Source organism: Scylla paramamosain, chromosome 20, assembly GCF_035594125.1.
Source record: "Scylla paramamosain isolate STU-SP2022 chromosome 20, ASM3559412v1, whole genome shotgun sequence".
Taxonomy (NCBI): Eukaryota; Metazoa; Arthropoda; class Malacostraca; order Decapoda; family Portunidae; genus Scylla; species Scylla paramamosain.
Window position 1 is genome coordinate 14,836,495 of NC_087170.1, and position 21,131 is coordinate 14,857,625.

Sequence of the window (21,131 nt, forward strand, 5' to 3'; positions counted from 1 at the left end):
AAGACCACAAACTGCCTCATGTTGTTATTTGTTCTTCCTTTGTAATCCTTTGTGGCAACACACCTAACACTCCTATGATTCACAGCCAGTCCATTCATTATTACCTTTTTTATATAAGAGGTGATATATGGCCAAGGGCAATAAAAAGATAACTAAAAGACCCACTGAAGATATAAATCCCAAAACAAAATTGCCAAAAGAATATTCTAAATTATGAGAAACATCTTGAAACGTCTCTCCCAAAAGAACCGCAATCATAGGCATTAAGAAAACAGAATCAAGGAGAGTTCCACAGTTTACCAGTACAAGGAGTGAAAGACTGGGAGTGCTGGTTGACTCATGAGTGAAGCTTGGCCTGTGAGTGGCTATCATGCTGCTCAACTGTATGTAGCTTCACTCCCCCACCCTGCATATCACACATCACCCTACATCCATCTACAGTAAACCACCGTGTTGTTGTTTAAAAGTTTATATAATTTGTATTTAGTAGTTATCAAAGACATTAATGACGCACACACACACACACACACACACACACACACACACACACACACACACACACACACACACAGAAATTACATAAATACACATCAGAAATTTGGACTAGAAAAGGTGAGAGGTGAGGTACAAATAAAAATGGAAGGAAACACACACACACACACACACACACACACACACACACACACACACACACACACACACACACATAATCATATTAGTGTCAAGTTTGGTCTTAGTATTGTATTATCACATCAGCCCTGCTTCTATATTTTTAGCTTTTGCACACACACACACACACACACACACACACACACACACACACACACACACACACTCACCGTTCCTTGACACATCCAGTTCCACCAGGTTTTCAAAGTTCTGGATGTCTGGAGGCAGCTTGGAAATCTCATTGTCACTGAGGCCGAGTCGCCGCAGCTTGTGAAGGCGGAAGAAGTTCTGTGGAGGAGTGAGGGATTGTGGAATCAGCAATGAAGAAATACAGCCACAACTGAACCTAACGTAATTCATCTAACATACACATACACACACACACACACACAAAGAGCATGATAAACAATACTTTCTCTGGTAAATAAGAACATAAGAAAATCTGCCTAACACACACACAGACACACACACACACACACACACACACACAATGCACACACATCATAAATGATACATATATATATTCACTTCCCTGGTAAATAAGAATATCTGTTTATCTATCTATACACCAAGAAAGCAATCCCGCACAGGACAAAGCACCACACACTCATATATATTTCCAAATTTTTTGGATATTATTTCTTCAAAGAGGCTAAGGTAAGGTTAGGTTTGGTCTGCTTATGTTACTATAAATTAATTTCATCCAATCAACCATGTATCCTTCAAAATAAATTATATAGAACTGTACAAATGACCTTTCAAATTTTAATTGGCCTGCAGGTTTATATAGAAAAAAATGAATAAATAATAACAGCAAATTTATGCCCGTTCTATGAATACGTAAACTTTTCACTAAGCCACAACAACACATGCACGGCACACAACTCTCAAATCATCTGGTGGAGGGAGACAGACTGAGTATGCACCTCACAAGGACAGCTGAATAACAATGACACAATCTGAACAATGCAAGACATTTTCCTTACGAGAAGACACCTGCAAAGGACTAAAAACACTCATTCACAAGAAGACACCCACTGAACACTGCCCAAAACACAGGTATCTGCAGCAGCAACCCTTGACGAGAGCAGCTGATTGGGAAGCTTCACAGACAGCCTGGTGCCAAATATTCCCCATTATAGTTCATGTTCCATTTCCCGTGGCTTACATCACATAACACCTGGCACTTGATTAATTGATGGATGATACCTGCCCTGCCTTACCCTGCCTTACTTGCCCCACCACCTCCACCAGTCACACATTACACTCACACATACACTACTGCCATGCATGTATGTTGCATAATCTTGATGTATCTCAAGTTTTCTATTTCTCCTTTGTTTCTTCCTTCTTCATTTCTCCCTTCCTTCTACCATTCTCCCACCCTCACTGTTATATATCCTTCCTTCTTTGTGCTTTATCTCTTGTCAGTGCTCCTTGGGTTACAACACTGCCTACATAACATGTCACTGTGTCAGCAAGGAGGGGAAGGGAGGCATGAAGGATGGGTAAGGCTTCTGAGAGAGACTCATGAAGAACACCCACCCCAGATACTCTCAGGATGGATTAAATTCTTACGATACCATGGGATAGATATTGGTAGGCTTGTATAGGAGGGAGGGAGGGAGGGAGGGAGGGAGGGAGGGAGGGGGAAAGGGAGAGAGAGAGAGAGAGAGAGAGAGAGAGAGAGAGAGAGAGAGAGAGAGAGAGAAGAGAGAGAGGAGAGAGAGAGAGAGAGAGAGAGAGAGAGAGAGAGAGAGAGAGAGAGAGAGAGAGAGAGAGAGAGAGAATTTGCAAATATGAATGGATGTGTGGTCATTTCAGCAAGTGATCTATTCTATCTAGCTTTAATCTGCTCTCTCTCTCTCTCTCTCTCTCTCTCTCTCTCTCTCTCTCTCTCTCTCTCTCTAGTATAAAAAAAAAATTTTTTCCCTCTTCTGAATAATATATTTCATTTAAGTCAAAGTAATGGTAATGACTGATGATGGTGATACAATGCAAACTGCCTTCTTTTTCCTGCAGCTTTTCCCTCATTCATTGAGGGGTTGCTGGTTCTCACTAGTGTTCCCCACAAAAAGCCCACCCTCCACCTCCTCCCCAATCAAACCTGACTCAAAATTCTTGTATGCTGACATAACAAGGATGACAAGAAAAATCATGGTCAGTAATAAGGATAGGACAAGAAATAGTAGGTTCAAGGTTGATATGAAAGATTAAAAAAGAGATAGGAAGGTACTGGTTCTCATAAGGAGTGGCGAGTTAAATAGATGCAGTAATCAAGGTGTTAGTGCTGAGGTTATGAGGGAGCTTTAAAAGACTAGACAAATTTATGGAAGAAGATGATAGGTGGATATTTGTGGGTGGGTAAGTGTAACAGGAACTGCCACATGCAGGCCTGGTGGCTTCTTGCAGCTTCCTTTATTTTCTTATGTATCTATGTATTTCCACCTCTTCCTCAGCCTACCTCATCTTCCAGTCACATTCAGTTTCATCAATCCTTCTATTCCGACATACCCTTCTCCCACCCTTTTAATATGTCCATATCATCACTTCTAATGTCAACATAAGTAACCATATAAACAAGAAGACAAATATTAAAAAGACACAGTATACCTAATACCAAGTCATCAAAGTTGCTGGAAGGAGAGAAAAAAATTGAAAAAAAAAGTTTTTACTAGTAGCGGAGTGAAAGAAAGGAAGATGCTGGTTAACTCTGGCATGAAGATGGACAGAGGAGGTGTGAGAAGGGTGGGGATGGCAGGCAGTCACCTACTACAATGGTTAAATTTGTTTGCACTGAAGCATTGCCAAGTCCTCACTGTCTGATACACCTGATTTGGTTCTGATGCATGCAGGCATAAAAGCAGTCACATTCTTCTGTTATCTCTGGCTTGTCTGTTTTTATCTTCACCTCACCCCCCTGCCACACTATCTCCCTTGAATTACATGAACATGAAATGCTCCTGAACTGCTCTCATTCTTATTCTATTCACTTTATCATTGCAAGTATTTAGTGTATTTTCATCCTTTTCAGACTTGTTTTTTTTTACACTCTTCAGCAAATTAAACACATCAGAAAAAACAAAAACAAAATAACTCAGGAATAGCTGGTCTTCCCTCTTAAGACTTCATCAGGTTTCATACAGTAAGTAGATGTGAAACCTGCTTAAGGCTGTGTGTGGCCCTGCCCTGGCTCCCCCACCAGACCAGACCTGTGGTGAGGTCAGTAGGTAGAAACAGTACCTAATCAAACCATCCTGTCTTGTCCCCAGCCCTTGACTTCAGAAGTTTGTTCAGTGAGTCAAGTGTGTTTAAGAATGACCTGTCTCAGCCCCCCCCCCATGGAACTAAGAAGCTGGTCAGAGAACCACCTGAGACTCGTATTTTTTTTATCCTTCTTTATTTAACTTTTTCTTTTTATATCCATGTTTGCTCACTGGGAGGACCCTGCTTGAGCTTATATCAATTCCATGAGTTTCTCTTGGTCCACCTCCATGAATTTTCATGAGAAATAATAATACAGTAAGAAGAATAATGAGGCACGTGCAGCAAGGTATGTAAGCACATCAGGCATGAAATCACAGTACGGTATTTAATCATACTAATGCAATACAAAGATGACACTTCAGTACAGGCATCAAATTTTTTCTTTGGCACAAATTGTGGTGAATGAACTGAACCTTCCTGCACAGCATACTCTGATGGAAAGTGAAGGCCTTGCTAAGGATACATGGCTAACTGTGAAATGTCTCCATACCATAGAAAGGGGTATGGGCACCTGGGTGGCCTGCTGCATGTTACCTGCCCAGCCTTGACTTGACTCAGTCACAAGGCCATGAGACATGCCACAGAGGCACATACCATCAGTGAAAGTGGTTCACTATGTGGATGTGCACTGCATGTAATATTCCTGCCCTTTTGAAGCACCTACCAGGGAAACCTGCATGTTCCTCAACAAGTTACCAGTATCCTCAATCTTTCATCCCTTTTACTGGTAAACTATGAAACTCCTTGTCTGCTTCTGTACTTCATTTTCCTACCTCTGACTTGAACTGTTTCAAGACATTTCTCATTTTTTTTTAATTATCCTTTTTGACTGCACTCCTTGGGGACTGGCACCTTCAGTAAGATTTTTTTTTATATTTCTATTATTTACTTCAACCTTTTTGTTGTCCTTGGCAAGATGCCCTCTTATATGAAAAAGTCACCTGCTTGGCTCTATTCTGCATACATAAACATACTGGTATATGTAGCTTATATGTAAATTATACTTTCATGACTACCTGTTTGTCACTTTCATGGGTATGGTACTAGGATGGTTCAAAGGGAAAGTGGAGAAATTGTTCACTCCTCAAGGGGCACCTTGAAGACACTGGTGAGGACAATCTCCAAGACACGATGACAACAAAGTGCCCACACTAGTTCCCTTCTGAGTCCTTCTTTGATCAGCGTACAGGCTCCATGGTAGAGACCCATGTTGGAAGTGGTTGTATCAAAGACCAGACCTTGAATATAAGCTGCCAAGCATGCTACCACTTGTGCCTCCCCCATTCCCCTTTCTGTCTTCAGCACAGCTGACAACTTCTTGAAACCATCTGGGCCAGTAATGAACACGACCATGCGGCTAGCTGTCTCCCCATACTAAATGTAGTCTGGGAGAAGCTTGGCGTCCCAGTGCAAGAGAAGCAGACCTTTGGGGGTAAAGTCTTCTTGATCTTGAGTGTCCACTCGAACCCATGCCTGTTGCCTAGATCACTGGCTTGAGCTTCTGGAAAGGATCAGATTCCAGAGATCATAGCCAAGGGCCCTTGCCACGGCTCCTGCCATGAACATGGCTCCACAGTCCAGAAGGTTGACTTGATCAAGGTCTGAGACAGCAGGGGAGGTGAAGATGTTCTTCAGTTGCTTGGGAGAAGCCACAGACACTGTCAAGCAACCAGAAGTAGGAGTTAAGTCTTCATTGTCATGGGACTCCGGGTTGGAGGAGGAAGTGGAAGACAGCTGAGCCACTGCCACCAATGGTGAAGCTGCCTCAGCCTCTGCCTTCACCATTCTTGCCTTCTTTTGTTCTTCACGAAGTCACTTCCAACTCTCCTTCCTCCCCTATTGTGAGATCAGGGACAGACACACTACAGGTGATATCCCCATGTTGCATTTGGTAAAACACCCAATTCTCTTCAATAATCATCTGCGCCAAGGCATCGCTGGTTCCAATGTTGAAGAGGTCCCTGAGGGAGTCCTGGAAAATCCTCTCCTATGAGTCACCTCGATTTTGGCTCTTCTAGAGATTCTGGTATTCCAGCACTAACTTCTCCACCTTCCAAATGCAGGAATCCAACTGCTGGATAGTGATCCTTGCTCTTGTCCAGATGGTGCAGCAGGCTTCTCAGGTCTTCTTGAAGGTTTCCAGGAAAGGCAAGTTCTGCTTCAGGTGAAAGAATTGTGAAATGTGAAGTCTATCATCTCACATTGGAAGCCAAGCAGTTAAGAAAAAAAACTCTAGGGAACTCCCTAATAACCACCATTCCAGCACATTTTGTGTACTCAGTGCTGAGGATGCCATCAGTCAAAGAGAGAAACCAAAGATGATATTTGCACGACCTTTAAGCACACAATACAGGCACATGTAGTGGAATAAAAATAACCTTGTGGAGTGCACTTCCTTGAAACTTTTAAAATTAATATGTATTTGTAGACCAAGCTAATGCCGTACAAAACCAATTCTTGTCATACATACTTATATCACCTGACTTCTATTTGCACTGTCTTCCACCAATATCACAAGCACTTGCTCATCTTGGCTGATACACTACAAACACAACATAAATAGTACATACTTTAAATACCAGTATAGCTATAGGCACTGCAATACACTATCCTGCCTGCATTCACTGAGTTAGGGGCACCCGCCCCCACAAGTGCAAATGTCAGCAAATATTTGGCACAGCCCCCCAAAAATAAATCACCTGCAGACTTGTACAAAACAATGCGAGATATTTTACAGATTTCAAAATGGAAGATGCTCTTTTTAATTTTGTTAGTTTTTTGTGTTACTAAAACATTTTCTCCCATGGCTTACTGCACACCTTCCCACAGCTCTCCAGAGATACACAGTGTCTTGATCATTGCTACTGGGCTGCTGTGCTGACCAGTATGGGTTTTCCACTATTCCTGCTGATGCTGCTGGCTTTAAACTTCAAAAAAGGCATTTTAAATCAGTCACCATAAAGTCATTTGGGAAGTTTCCTATAATTTCGCCAAGCTAGCAATGCTTCATCTGTCCTTCACTTGATAATCAGAATGCAACTTGCAATCCACACTCAGCATTAATTCAGCTGCTTTTATACTTAGGTGGACTGACGCACTCCGCTCTGAGTCAGGTACAGTACAATGCACCACACAGCCTGTGCTCTGATGGCCTGACTAGCTATGGTACCTAACCAGGTGAGTAGGTGCTGTACCTGAAAGTGTGAAGACCACTCACCTGAGTACACACGTTTATTTACTGTAGGTTACCACTTTAAATAAAATACACAGCAATAATATACAAATATCAGCAAGGAAAAGAGGAGTCCAGTCCTTGCAGTGCAATAGAAGGCGAGAGGCGGCGAGGGGGAGGGAGGGAACAGCGTACCTTGGGCAGCTCACCTCCTCCCCTCGCCAGGTTACCAATCAAGACAAAGTGAAGCACACACAGCAGTCCCAACACCCTGAATACTGCTACATTAGGCGGTTGTGTGGCGTGCGAGGGCCAGTAGGCAATGATGGGAGAGCAGCGTACCTTGGGCAGGTCACGGATGTGGTTGGCGTCCAGCAACACCTCCTCCAGACTCCTGGCGTAGCGCAGTATGTCGTCGGGAACACTGCCCAGGGAACAGTGTCGCTTGTCCACGTACTCCACATGCCTGTTACACCCCTTGAAGATGGGGATACACCGAAACATGGCTTTGGGATCGCGTTAAGCACCACACATAATCAACAAAGCCTCCTCCACTTGGCCTTACACCAGCACAGCGGAACACCCACAGGCCACACCGACAAAGACACAGCCACTCCCTCCCACCCCTTCGCACTGACTGAACAGTGACGTCACCACACAGTCGCCCAAAGCTGCCAGCGCAGCGGTGTCATGTCGCTACATTCTAATTCAAAAGCAGCAAGAGAAAAGTTGCCACCACTCAGCTTACACGATTGCACTACACTTCATCTAACAACACTATCATCCTTTATTAACAAAGCACATTAGGTATTTTTGACGTAACTGGGATATACAGTGTAAATATACAAGCAAGGTTTTTGTCTTTCCTAAATGAATATATTACTTCGTAACATTTTACAGTGCGTTACAATGATGGTTAGTTTATTCTGGTGATAATCAATTGTAGCCTATTCATTCTAAATAACAATTGTTTTGAGTGATACGTTGCGACTTTTTTTTCGAATTTACAATGATTATGCTAAACGCTCTTGTGAAAAATCAATACGGGAAAAGTTTGCTGCGTCGCTCACTAATCCAAGAACAACTTTGACATGAACACTATAATATCTCCCGAGCAACAAATCCCGCCAGATCCTGCCTAATATTAACGTAGCGCTTTATCCTTTAAATGGCGCTGAGATGTAGCAACTCGTTCACTAACTTGGCAACTCTAACAGGCCAGGCAGCGCCCCGCCATCTCTCGTCAACCTCGCCAACCTTTCTCACTCGAGCACTCGTAGTAAATGGAATCTATAAGCATGAAGCAAAGTAACGCCTCCACCGCTCCTCTTAAACAATGGGCTGATAAATAAGAAACTGTCTTTCCATTATTAAGAAAATAGGAAACCGCTGAAAAGGAACGCAGCCGATTTAAAAGGATCAACCAACGCCCTTAAAACTCTCTCTCTCTCTCTCTCTCTCTCTCTCTCTCTCTCTCTCTCTCTCATTAACATCTACAGATATACCTTGGTTCAGCCGTGGCCACAAGAAAGCAAGCCGCCTTCCAAAGATGTCTTCATCCAACAGCGCTTCAGTGTTTTTCATTATCGTCCTCTCCTCTTCTCCAAAATCGTTAAAGTATTTGTTTAGTCTATCCGATGCTTTCCTCTTCAAACATGAGAAAGTGTTCATGTTGCGGGTTGTGTATTGGAATAAAGTCATTCATGTTTCTCGGTTAGGTCGACCTCACAACACTAAAATCAGAAACGCTTTGCTCTCTCACCACAATTATTTTCTAAGTCCATAGAAATGATTAGATGAGTTATCAAGAGTGTTATTCCTCTTCGTGTATAAATCTTGTTAATCTGCCAGTAACATCATCGTAAAAACACTTAAAAAACCGTGCCACTTCAGATACTAGGGCCTTTTCAAAGTAGTGAAGGTGCGGGGCATGAATGTTTCAGAATTCATGGTCCTAAGCCTACAAGGATCATGATTTTTTTTTTTCTAGCACACTTTAGATAATGATAACTTAATTGAAAGACATTAAGTATATTTTGATGAGGACAGTTCATTAATAGTGCTTCATGGGTACATTTCATGACGATTACTTCAACAGCGGATCCACTTCCTGAATCATTAGTTGAAAATATCACTTGTTACCTAACTGAGCTGCCACATGACTGCTACAGTGAATTTGAAAGAAAAAAAAATAAATAAATAAAAAAAAAAATAAATAAAAAAAAATAAATAAAAAGTACAGTTTTCCAAATGAACGTTCAGTATTCTGATTCATCGTTAAAAAGTCCCTGCACCACTGTTCACTGCAAACGTGCTGGATGAAAAATCTCAATGGAAGTTATGAAACAGCAAAATTTATCTTCTAAACTGCATGAAAATATAATTCCTACTGGGAAAAATGCAGTTGACATTTAGTTTGTGAAGCTAATTTATTCATTATTATTTTTGTTAATGCATTGATTCAAGAACTGTACAGTATACCTTTCAGGAAATGAACTGCTTAATTGTGTCAACAAAATTCAATCTCATTCAGTTATTGTTTGTAGAAATTGTGATGAGGTTTAATGTTTACAAATCAAGGACTTTTCTTAGTACAAGAGAGCTGTCAGTGACATGATTATGGGTAGTGTGGGTAAAATAATTATATAAAAAAATAATATAAAGGATTGGTAATTTCTTATATGATTTACACATAGTCAAAATTTCACCTCATTATAGGTTGGGTTTAATTTCTTGTTAAATGTTAGACTAAAAATAAAAGGAAGCTTTTGTATTTTCCTTCAGTAGAGGAAGATTTAAAAGCAGTTAGCAAGTGATTCTCATTTACTATATTGATTCTTTCAATTTGTAACAAATCATTTTCAAATAACAACAGTCTCCAGGCCAATTTTGGTTTCAATTTTAAAATATTTTAAAATCCTACAAATGCTAATCTAATTGACTATGGGTTATGTAAAAAAGCTGATGAGGTATGTGTGTGCATGAGAGAGAGAGAGAGAGAGAGAGAGAGAGAGAGAGAGAGAGAGAGAGAGAGAGAGAGAGAGAGAGAGAGAGAGAGAGAGAGAGAGAGAGAGAGAGAGAGAGAGAATATTACATGATTTTTGTGATAAAATTACAAATACACATAGAAAACACGCACCTTCTCAACTACGATCACACACAAATGCAGTCCAAGCCTACCACTACCTACCACAATGAAACAATACAAAATTAGATAACAAAAAATAATAAATTAACTTACTCCCTCTCTCTCTCTTTCACCAGAAGTGTTACCTCTAAGCTCTGTGAAACACTCCACCCTAAAGATTTGCTGGAGGCAGGAACATCACCCTTCTTTCTTGGGGACAACTACATATACTATTTGGTTGTCTCTTGGGAGGTAAAAATAGGCCACTTGTCTGTCACATCCTTCCACTGTGTCTTGCCATCAGCAAGATTCTTGATTGTGAGTGGTACTTCCTCGATCTGAGTGGAATGCAATAAGGGATTAATCAGATTTATCATTTAAGTGCTGAAAACCCAGTAACACCTGCTGTTTTGTTTGAGGAATGCCATATGACTTTAATGAACATGAAACACTACAGACCCTGAAAGATTTGCACTACTCAATTACTCTTTTTATTGATAATGGCATCTTTAAAAATGTACTCTAAAGTTGCACAAGACCATTTTATCAAGCTTGAGTGGAGGCCATAGCAGTGGTCTCTTCACTAGTTTATAACCATCAACTAAAAGGGAATCTACTGTGTAAGATGATGCTTTTTCACCTTATTGGTTCTACTATACTTTCTTAAAATTTTTAGGAGAATGGCTGTAACACAATGAACTCCATCTACTACTTTCCTTGCATACAGTGTTAGTCACCTACAATCTTCTCACTCACCACTCACCCTCCATTACTCTTCTCTCTCACCTTGTAGGCTGTATCTTTATATCTATTCTCTTCATCCAACTTTTCTATATTCATTTAGTTTGTTTCTTTCCCATATTCAAGTAAGTTTAAAATATTTACAACTAAAAATGTACACTCTGCCAGTCCATCTCTGACATTCCCTGCTCCTCAAACATCTGATTTCATGTAGTACAATTTCACTGCTCTTGTTCCACTGTGTCGTACTCAGTGCACCATTACAGTGCCTCATTTCCAGTGATCACAATACTCACCGGCATGCGGACTTGCTGTGTGGAGTCCCTTTCCCTGACTGTGACAGTGTGTGGCACCTTGTTCACAGTATCAAAGTCCACTGTGATACCTAAGGGTATACCAATTTCGTCTGTTCGAGCGTACCGCCGGCCAATGGATCCAGTAGAGTCGTCAATTTTCACAGATAGGTTCAGATCCGTCAATGCATCAGCTGAGAGTGAAAAATGTTGGTGTTAGTATTTTCATTTATTTCTGGCAGAAACATTAATATGATGATAGGAGCAGCCCAGCACTATCACCTGCACAAAAGAGAGAGAGAGAGAGAGAGAACTGTGATATGATACTTCCTTTCCCAAAATACTGGAATAGTGATGAGTTAACTGAGAGATGCCATGTTACATTTGATCCGGACAGGTTACTAGTTTTTCATGGAGTATAATCAGGAAAAGTAAGATTTGTAGTAGTGACCAAGTTTATAACTAAAAGTGTAATATAAAATGATACTCCATAATGAGAAACTGTCACCGTCACCAACACTACAAAGATTACAAGAGAAGCAGCTTGATGAGGCATAAGAGTCTGGAGGCACTCACCCAGCTGTGTGGTGAATGGCACAAACTCCTGCTTGTTAGACAGCGGCAAAACGGACACCTTGATGGGCGCTACAACAGTTGCAAGGGAGAAGAAAGTGCGCTTATCGTCATCTTCACGCACTCTGCAAGACAAAACAGAAATATTAAGAGTTGCAGACCATATGAGAGAGAGAGAGAGAGAGAGAGAGAGAGAGAGAGAGAGAGAGAGAGAGAGAGAGAGAGAGAGAGAGAGAGAGAGAGAGAGAGAGAGAGAGAGAGAGAGAGGGGAGTGTTTATTGTGGCAAAAATTATGTATGATCAACAATATACACAAAAAACAAGATTATCAACTAAACAGGAATGATGTCCAGCTCTGACCTGAAGGAATGTTCCAGTAGGGAGTAGAACACTCGACCGACACCAAAGGACGGCTCAATCACACTTGGGACAATTTCCTCCACAAAAACTTTCTTCTGCTCTCTCTTGAAGCTTGGCACCATTGCTCGTGTCATTTTGAAACCACTCAGCTCGTATTCCCTGCAAAGTGAGGATAGAATTAAAGGCAGTCAGGCCTCATTCTCCTTGACCTTTTGACTTGTGCTGAATACCACTCAAGTAACCACAAGGCCCAGTGAATAAGCCTCAATAGCACCCACCCTTGTTCTGTGAGAGCCTTGTCCATCTGTTCAGCCTGCTCTATGGTGAGGGCAGTTAAGGCCTCCTGTACAGCCTTGGCATCCTTTTTGAAGGTCTTGCCAATGATCCCCTTGTCTGGTTGTGCTGCCAGGCTGTCTACCATCACTGCTTCCTTCAGAGGCCTCTCCACACACATTCGGACACCTGAGTTATGGAGTTATCGTCCATAAGAACATAAGAAAATAAGAGAGGCTACAAGAAGCAATCAGACACATAGCACTCACATGCATGTAAAAGATCTCTCCTGACTTCATTCATTCATTTTAAGACTAAGGCCCCTTTCACATGACCACTGGCGGCAGCCATGAGCTACCACAGAATGAAAAGGTATGAGTGATTGCATGCAATAAGTAACTGTGTGCCACCATCAGCAGCAGTCACCTGTCTGCACAACTACAATGGCCTTATATGAAGAGTCTCAGAGGCAGAGTTCATGTATTTACATGTAACAGGTAAGCCACAAGAATAAAGACCTCAAATTACTATCATTTTAAGTTGCAAGAGTGAACCCTGCCAGCAGACACAACACTCACCTGAGCCCTTGGTGTGCTGCTGGAGATCATAAGCACTGCGATCAGCACAGCCTACACACTCTATCCAGCCATAAGAGGTGAGACACTCAGCATCCCAGCAATCACAGGCATAATGGGCCATCTCATTACTCAGGTGCTGGCGGAATCTCAACTTCTTGGGGTTAATGCCAATCCTGAGGAGGTACTGCTGGATGCGTGCCATGTAATACCCAAGAGTCTCATTGGCCACCATGCCCTGTAACATCAAAAGAATGAACAATGTTGGTTGCTACACTCACTGCCATCATTGTCTGCCTGACATCCACTTCTAACACACACACACACACACACACACACACACACACACACACACACACACACACAAATAATAAAGAAAGAAAAAAGAAAGAAAGAAAGAAAGAAACTTCATGTGACACTAAACCAATGAAAATTATTTAATACCAGCCACTAAGTATTATTTATTCTGTTGCAGGCTTTTTTGTTCTTCCTTATGGAGTAAAGCCTTGTGCAAGTAAGCCGTAACACCAGGAATTACAACCCTCTCTATCACTATGATGAATGGGTCACCCACATTCAACTAAGCACCACTATAACTCCTTGAAGTGTCACATGGTTCACACCTGAAAATTAACTTTGCTTTCCAGCCAATGCATGTATCAAGTCAGCATTCCCATTGAAAGGGAAGCTAAGATGCCAGGACAACCAAAACAATGGGGCATTCACTTTCTCATACACAGAATTACATTCATAAGTATTTCCTCACATCTTAATCCGCACACTTCTAAGGGAGGAAGAATTAATCCTCACTGACCATGAGGATCAACTCCACAGCATACTCAGGTTCCCCACACCAAGGGCCCTACAGCAGAACTGTCTTACCCCTGCTGAACTATAATGTCCTTTTCCATGTTTGTATGGTTACAGAAATATCCATGCATGAAAAGAACTACTCATTATGTATTACTTTCAATGAGTGACAGTGCATGTAAGTACATAAAGACATGCAAAATAAGCCATTAGATACAAGAATCACAGTCACAGGAATTAAAGATGCAGGTATGAAATATAAGGCTCTGAATGCCTGAGAACAATAACTATAAATGTTGCACAAAGAATAGTGTCATGGTGCCATTAAGCTTCTCATGAGAAGACCTTAGTGAAACAGTAGACAAGCTAATGCTGGACAAGGTAGACACCTGCAGTTCAGTGAATCATCAAGAACAGATGATATTACACTCATCACTTCAACAACAAGCATCACATTAATGATCACAATCTCACAACCTGTTACTTTGTTCAAGACAACTACCTTGTACAACATTAAGTTTAACACTTAAAGCAATGAAAATGGTCCATTGGTAGAGCAAGTGATATTCAATCAGCAGTCGGTGCGACATCAATGCTATGTAAAGGTCACTGACTCAGCAGCATCTTGAAACTTGCATCCACTACCATAAAAATCCTTCTATATTCATGCCCACTAAAACAGTTTGCAGGTTTTGTAAAAATAAGTTACAGCATTTATTTACACAGCAGTAATGCCAAGTGAATAAGCAGGTGTAATTCTATTTCCAAGATATTTGAGTGCTATCTATGCAGGTACACGTGCTGATTTCTAAAAGAAAATTCAGATACAAGAGGAAGCTGATGTGCCACACTTTGGTGTAACAGTTGTGGTGTCTTGAAAATGCTTCCCTTGTTACCTTCCCTCCCATCCTCATCCCTCTAATCACCACACAACATAAAACAAAAGGAGCTAGCAAGTTTGTTAAAGCACCTTTTGTCTCCCGCCTGTCAGCTCCTCCAGCATCAGCTTTTCCCCAGGGAGACTCAGCCTTTCTCTCTCACTAAAGCTGGACAAGTGTCGGTACCAGCGTGAAGCATGGAACAAGTCTGAGGGAGGGGGCTGCCTCAGGGCTTCCCAGACCACCAAGTCTGCCTGGGAGGGGCTGTGCTCCAGGATGTAGCTCCGCTCCTTCAGGTAGCGATCCAGGGCACCAACCTCTGCTGGGGTGGAGAGTAGCCCCAAGGAGCTCAACCCAGACTATTAACAGAATCAAGAAATCCCATCTCAGAACCTGCAAAACTGGCACTTCTTTGTTGCAGCCCCACCTTACAGCAGGGTGCTTTGAAATTCAGATTTCAGCCTTAAATACCTTGATGCAAAAATAAATGTCAAGAGGAAGAAATACAAATAAAAGGCACTACAAGGAGGGAAAGTGTTAGGAAATTTGAGGTGGGTGATGAATGGTAAGATAATGATGTGTGATGGTGCAAGACTTTTAAGGCACATAAATCTTCTTTTTACCAGAGGGCTGGCCCTGTGATATTGCAGCAATTCTTCTAAGCCACATGGTTTAGTCATTTTTAATGGCCGTTCCTTGAAATATACTGGCAGAAATTTATCAGATAATCATCTTTTACAATAATCCTCCTAAAAAGTAGTTATGAAACAGACCAGCTCACTGTATAGAAACAAAGAAGGTGTGTTCATTCAGACAGACTGAAACAGATTTGACACATCTTCTGTCACTGGTTCCTGGGAGTTGTGACACCACTCAGTATTCTTTGGGTTACCCAGATGACTGCTGACAAAGTCAGTTTCAATGGGAGGATCAAGTCTGAGTGAAGCACAATGCAATATTCCCACAGGTCTTTATCTCTTGCTTTTCACTCTATGAAACCATCACACAGAATAATTATTCACAGGCACTTAATTTGTACCACATCTATGCTTATTCTTGAACCTGCATTTGACTGATGCCAAACAGCCATACAGAGCAGCTAGAATGATCTTATCAAAATTTTTTTTATCCTCAATGGCCAACTTTTTTTTTTTATTCACTCTGCGTGCTCAAAACTTTTACTTTTACATTATGACTTACTTTGTCTCCATGGATCCTCCTGCCTTAATTTTGCTGAACAAGTATTGAAACCTTTGTCAAATGTTGCAGTATATCATTGTTCAGAATTCTGGTGGCAAAAAAAAAAAAAAATAATAATAATAATAAATAAATAAATAAATAAATAAATAAAAATAATAATAATAATAATAATAATAATAATAATAATAATAATAATAATAATAATAAAAAAATAAAAAAAGTCAAATCTTCATACATCTTATCACTTTGCTCTGAAATATTTTCTCTAAAAGTTTCCTTCTGTCACACACTCATCAAATTAGCTTCCCTTCCCACCCTCACATTTTCTCTCACCATCATACAAATTCCTATTCCTTGCTTTCACCTCCCATACCATTCCTATTCTTATACTTAATTTTACAGGGAAGACTGTGTCTTGCCACAATAGGACACTGCCCTTGGGAAGCTTTCAGTATACAATAAAACTTCATTCACTGCCTTCCACAAATCCAAATGAAGAAAGTTTGCCATACTGAAGTTTTAGAGGCCTTGGATCAGCCAGACACTCACCCCATGTACAGCTTCCCCAATGGTCATTCGTTTGGCTGACTCTCCATCCATCTGGGCACAACCTGAGTACAGTACCATTTCTGTGTCTGCCACCTGAAAAGCACCCAGTTGTTTCACTACTGTATCAAAGCCCTCACTTTATACAACAGTGAAAAACATCACCATCACCCAACTTAACTTCTTTACCACAAACCTTCCTTCTCACCATGCTAACAATTCAATACTAATGTTTTGGCAGTGCATGGAAGATTGCTAAATTAATTCAAAATTATCCTACAGGTGCCACCTTTCCCTTTCTATGAGGCAGCAGAATGAGGCACCCATAATGTTTAGGTTACTTTAATATATTTTTATACTTAAACAATATTTCCATTCACCTTATCAGTTAGTATTGATCTAAGGTGATTATTTAAAAATATATCAGTAGGAGAACAATGATAATATAATAATATAAAATAAAATAGTAAAAACAAATACAGATTTCAGAATCAAAATTATTTTGCAGTGAAGCCTAATATCTGTGTATTACTTCTGTACAAAATTCAAAACAAAAATAAAATGAAGACCAATCAAATACTGCAAAGATAACAATACTCCTTGGTTTGCAATGACTATATGTCCCCAAGACAATTATATTACCATTAGAACTAAATGATGTTCCTAAAAAGATAGCAAATGCACACACCTGGGCAAACTTTGGATGGTTCTTGTCATCGGGATCACAGAAGTGCTCAATTTCAGCCATGGTGAACTCCCGCACCCTCAGCAGCCCAGAGCGTGGCGAGATTTCATTGCGGTAAGCATTGCCCACCTGCAATAATAGAGGTGTAGGAGTTAGTGGTGGTGTCACTACCATATCTACTTCTGCCTCACTTTGAATTTCCTTTCTTGAAGCTTAGTTTAATTCATTCTGTGTTGTCACTTATGTTCCCTTCTATCTTTCTGTGGATAACAAGAGTCCTCTACTCGCACCTGGGCACAGGCAAAGGGCAGCTTGCCTTGGTTGTACTCTAGCAGCCTCTTGAAATTGACAAAGATGCCTTGGGCAGTCTCAGGTCTCAGGAAACCCTTTAAATTACCTGCAACAACAAAAACCAAGCAATGAATGAAGCAGCATATGCATCTATACTCCTCACCTCATCTCCATTACATTCAATCTCTTCTCACCAGCTTTCATATTGTGTGTTTTGGTCATATATAATGCAATTGGTAACACTACTCTTGTATTCATTCAAAGAGATCTACATCTAAAAACTCTTATTAATCACTCACACTTTTCATTCTAAAATCATATGCATGTAAATATATTCTCTTATCCATAGTAACATGCAACACAATATACTTAAAATATCCCACCTCACTCAGTAACTCAAAATTATGCTGGTCACAACTAGGCACACCTATACACACCTGAGGGACCAATGGAGATGGGGAACATGAGGTTGAACTCTGTAGCGTCAGTGAGATTGTTGCCTGTCAGTGGAGACTTCATGTCATGCTTCCTCATCAAGTCATTCATCTCCTCCTGCATCACAAAGCATCTTGCATTAATTTCTAAGGTTTTCAAGTTAAGAGTCGTATCATATCTAATAGTATGTTTGCTCAGATAGAGATCATGTGCTCCTGTTTCAAACTGTGTTGCCTTTTTATTGTATCTTAAGAACATCACACACCATGGTCATCCCATCAAGGCGAGCCACCGTGAGGGACAATGCCTCCTTCTCTTCGGCGGATGTCTTCTTGTCTGCCATCACCTTCTCAAAGTGTTGCTTTATAAGGTGGTCAAGCCGGAAACACTCCCCAGTTTTGACATCCTGGAAGTGTGATAAAGATTCTGTGTGACTTCATGCTAATATACACATGTATTCTATCAGTTCATATGATACCTCATTTTTCTTACAAGTAATTTCTTGACTTTCAAACAGGCTGAGCTCAAAACTCAGGCTCATCCATACATCGAAGCAGGTAGCTTTTTTTCAAGGTATGTAACACACACTGCACAGAACAATTTTGAGTAATGCACTCTTACATCCACACTGTACAGATCATACTTATAACAAACCACTCACTTTAACCATATAGTCTGCAAACTTGTCTACGTGACCAGAGGCCTTCAAGACCGGCTCAGGCGTCAGGATGGAGCAGTTAACCTTCAGCATGCGTTCCTGGATTACAAAATGTTTGTGCCACTCAGCTAGGAGGTTGTCCACCAAGTCACATCCCATTGGACCATAGTCATACTGACCTGAATAAAAGGACTTTGTTATGCCACATAGCCACATTCTAAATTAGCATGCCTGATGCCTACTCTTGTCAGGCAATACCTTTTATTATGGACGAATCAAAACAGGACACCCAGAATATCTGTGAATAGGGATTAACAATGAAGGTGAGTAGGTTTCTAAAATAATGTTACAATCATTAACACAAATAGAGGCCTGAAGGACAAGACCAGTTATAGAAAAGAACAAAGAATTACATAGAACTTCATGTGATTGTCAAGTCACCTCTTGTGTCTTACACTACCCATATACTACATACAGTTTAGCTATGTGGTATATGATTCTACCTACACACAAAATACAAAAATACCTTCAAGGTTTTTTTCCATCCCATCAAGACATGATATCAATGAGCCTCACCTGTAATGCCTCCATATATGGCAAAAGAGTTGTCATAAAAGAAGCGCCGCTTGATCAGGTCGTTCATCTTGGCACGGTCAAAGGTATCGGCAGGACTCAGTTTCAGGATCATGTCTTCCAGTTCCTAATATACACAGAAAATGAGGAAAACATGAGAACAGATAAGGCAAGAAGTTCAGTTGGGATCATTTATGGATAACAGAGATAGAGCCCTGAAGACATGGGTGTTGATGGTTTTACAAGAGTGGTCATCTACATTATACAAGATAGAACATGAAGAAAGAAAACTTGAAATAGAAACCAATTTTCTTTAAGGGAATGACAATTCAATGTTTTCTTCTAGTTTTGTGTAGGCTCTGAAAAGCCTAAAAAAATAATAAACACAAAAAAAAAAAAAAAAAAAAATAATAATGCAATGTTAAATAATAATACCTTTTTGCGGGCCTTTAGCTCCTGAACCTCCTTCTTAATATCCACTTCTGGTGCTCCCTCGGCCTTCAGTTTGCGGACAAGGTCACCCTGTGCAGCAAAATTATCATTATTTACCACACTTTCTAAAGTAGGTATAGTGTTCAGATATACAATCGATGTTTCAGTGCTACTAATTCCAAATACCTATATTACTGATCTATAGTAGTGGTACCAGATAATCTTACCAATAACAGCTCCTCATGTAGCAGCTAAATTATGTGCATGTGGTGATAAATACTCATTACACAATGTGTGCAAAGCTCCCTGGTTAGATCTGGTTAGGTAAAGCTAGATTAGGTTAGAAATTTCCCCAGTTTTCAAAATATGGCATCTATAGACTTTTTCGTGAATGTCTAAGTTTGGCTTCCCCCACCGTAAAACCTTGCTTTTCCACCAGATCCCCAGCCTTGCTTGTCCTGGAGAGGAGAGGCAACTGAATACATAAGAAGCCACTATTGGTAAGATTTACAGTAATACCAATAAGATTAATCAATATATTTGAACTTGTGAACCTCCTGCAATTTTGTACAATATACAATAATTTTGTACAAAATACAATATATGTGTGTAGTACTATTTCATCATCTTGCCCTGGACTGAGGATAACCTTGAATATTAGAGCGAGACGACTGGTTGGATTCCCATGGAGAAATCCAATAATGGCAATAATGCCAGCACGCTAAGCAATACCAATACCAGAACACTTCTAATCAATGAGGGGCGACTGGAAGTTGTGCCATGGCCCGTGAAAAAAACAATATATGATAAGATAACTTGCTTAAGAGTGATGAACAGCAAACTATATTCCAAAGCAGCGCCTCACCTGTTCCTTGCAGCTGGCCCTCAGCGGCGCCAGCTGCTGCTCCATCTCCGCGTCCATCATCAGCTCAGCAGTCTGCAACTGTATCTTCCGTTTGGCGGCGTGTTTCTTGCTGCCCCAACCTGCACTTGTTGACTGATGCCTGCTGCCCCAGCCTGCACTAGCCTGCTTCCTGCTATCCCAGACTGCTCCTGCACCGTACAGCTGCCGACCTCTCGCCTCCCACCACCTCGCTCCTACACACACAGACGTCCAGACACTCCAGGGCCTCGAAGCAACACACACACTAAACAGACTCCTTGCTGTGCGTGCCGTAACCATTCAGGAACAGCTCCTGTCTGTCACCGCAAGCTTGCCTCGCCTGCCTCGCCTGCCGCTTCTCGTGCTGCCCGTCACCTCAAGACCAACTCACCACTTCTCTCAACACACGCGGATTCCTCACTCTTTGCAACGGAACCTGAGAGAGAGAGAGAGAGAGAGAGAGAGAGAGAGAGAGAGAGAGAGAGAGTACTTTAGAATTTTGGTTTATCTATGTAGATTTTTTCTTAGATGCTCGTGCCGGCAGATATCGTGTGACTATTGTATGAATGAAATTGGTGACATGTTCAGGACATGAAAGTAATCTGTAATGTGACAAAGTGCAGCCTTCTTCCTGATTTCACATATAAGCCTGCCTTAGATAACTTATTTAGAGGTTACTGAATCATTTAT

General features: G+C 40.9%; 2 protein-coding genes across 3 annotated transcripts in view; both read right to left on the reverse strand.

Moving 5' to 3' along the window:
* Positions 1-7,768, reverse strand: part of LOC135110113 (protein lap4-like) — a 98,337-nt gene extending 90,569 nt beyond the window's left edge. Inside the window, 2 exon segments of the mRNA XM_064022068.1 lie at positions 840-957; positions 7,451-7,768. Coding sequence (XP_063878138.1) covers positions 840-957; positions 7,451-7,612 — 280 coding nt within the window. The 5' untranslated portion in view covers positions 7,613-7,768.
* A 2,344-nt stretch (positions 7,769-10,112) lies between these two features.
* On the reverse strand, positions 10,113-20,950 carry LOC135110417 (glycine--tRNA ligase-like). Of its 2 annotated transcripts, XM_064022725.1 has the most exons (16): positions 20,424-20,950; positions 19,562-19,648; positions 19,130-19,253; positions 18,557-18,732; positions 18,161-18,301; positions 17,898-18,012; positions 17,460-17,566; positions 17,173-17,298; positions 16,488-16,580; positions 14,831-15,097; positions 13,054-13,288; positions 12,481-12,664; positions 12,203-12,361; positions 11,846-11,967; positions 11,273-11,463; positions 10,113-10,573 (listed from the first exon to the last, which is right to left on the reverse strand). In XM_064022725.1, the coding sequence occupies exons 1-16, from the start codon at positions 20,739-20,741 to the stop codon at positions 10,466-10,468; spliced, it is 2,553 nt and encodes an 850-aa protein (XP_063878795.1). In that variant the 5' UTR covers positions 20,742-20,950; the 3' UTR covers positions 10,113-10,465. The 2 variants fall into 2 exon arrangements, with proteins under 2 accessions (XP_063878795.1, XP_063878796.1); XM_064022726.1 differs by lacking the exon at positions 14,831-15,097 and having other exon boundaries at positions 20,424-20,941.
* Positions 20,951-21,131: the final 181 nt, after the last annotated feature.

Bases quoted from the DNA above. Each gene is read 5' to 3' on its own strand.
- LOC135110417 (XM_064022725.1), bottom strand. From the start codon at position 20,741: ATGGTTACGGCACGCACAGCAAGGAGTCTGTTTAGTGTGTGTGTTGCT. The intron at 19,254-19,561 runs GTATTATTATTT...TGTGTATATTAG, and splicing joins AGCTAAAGGCCCGCAAAAAG to GAACTGGAAGACATGATCCT. The intron at 17,299-17,459 runs GTGCGAGTAGAG...CTATTATTGCAG, and splicing joins TGCCCTTTGCCTGTGCCCAG to GTGGGCAATGCTTACCGCAA.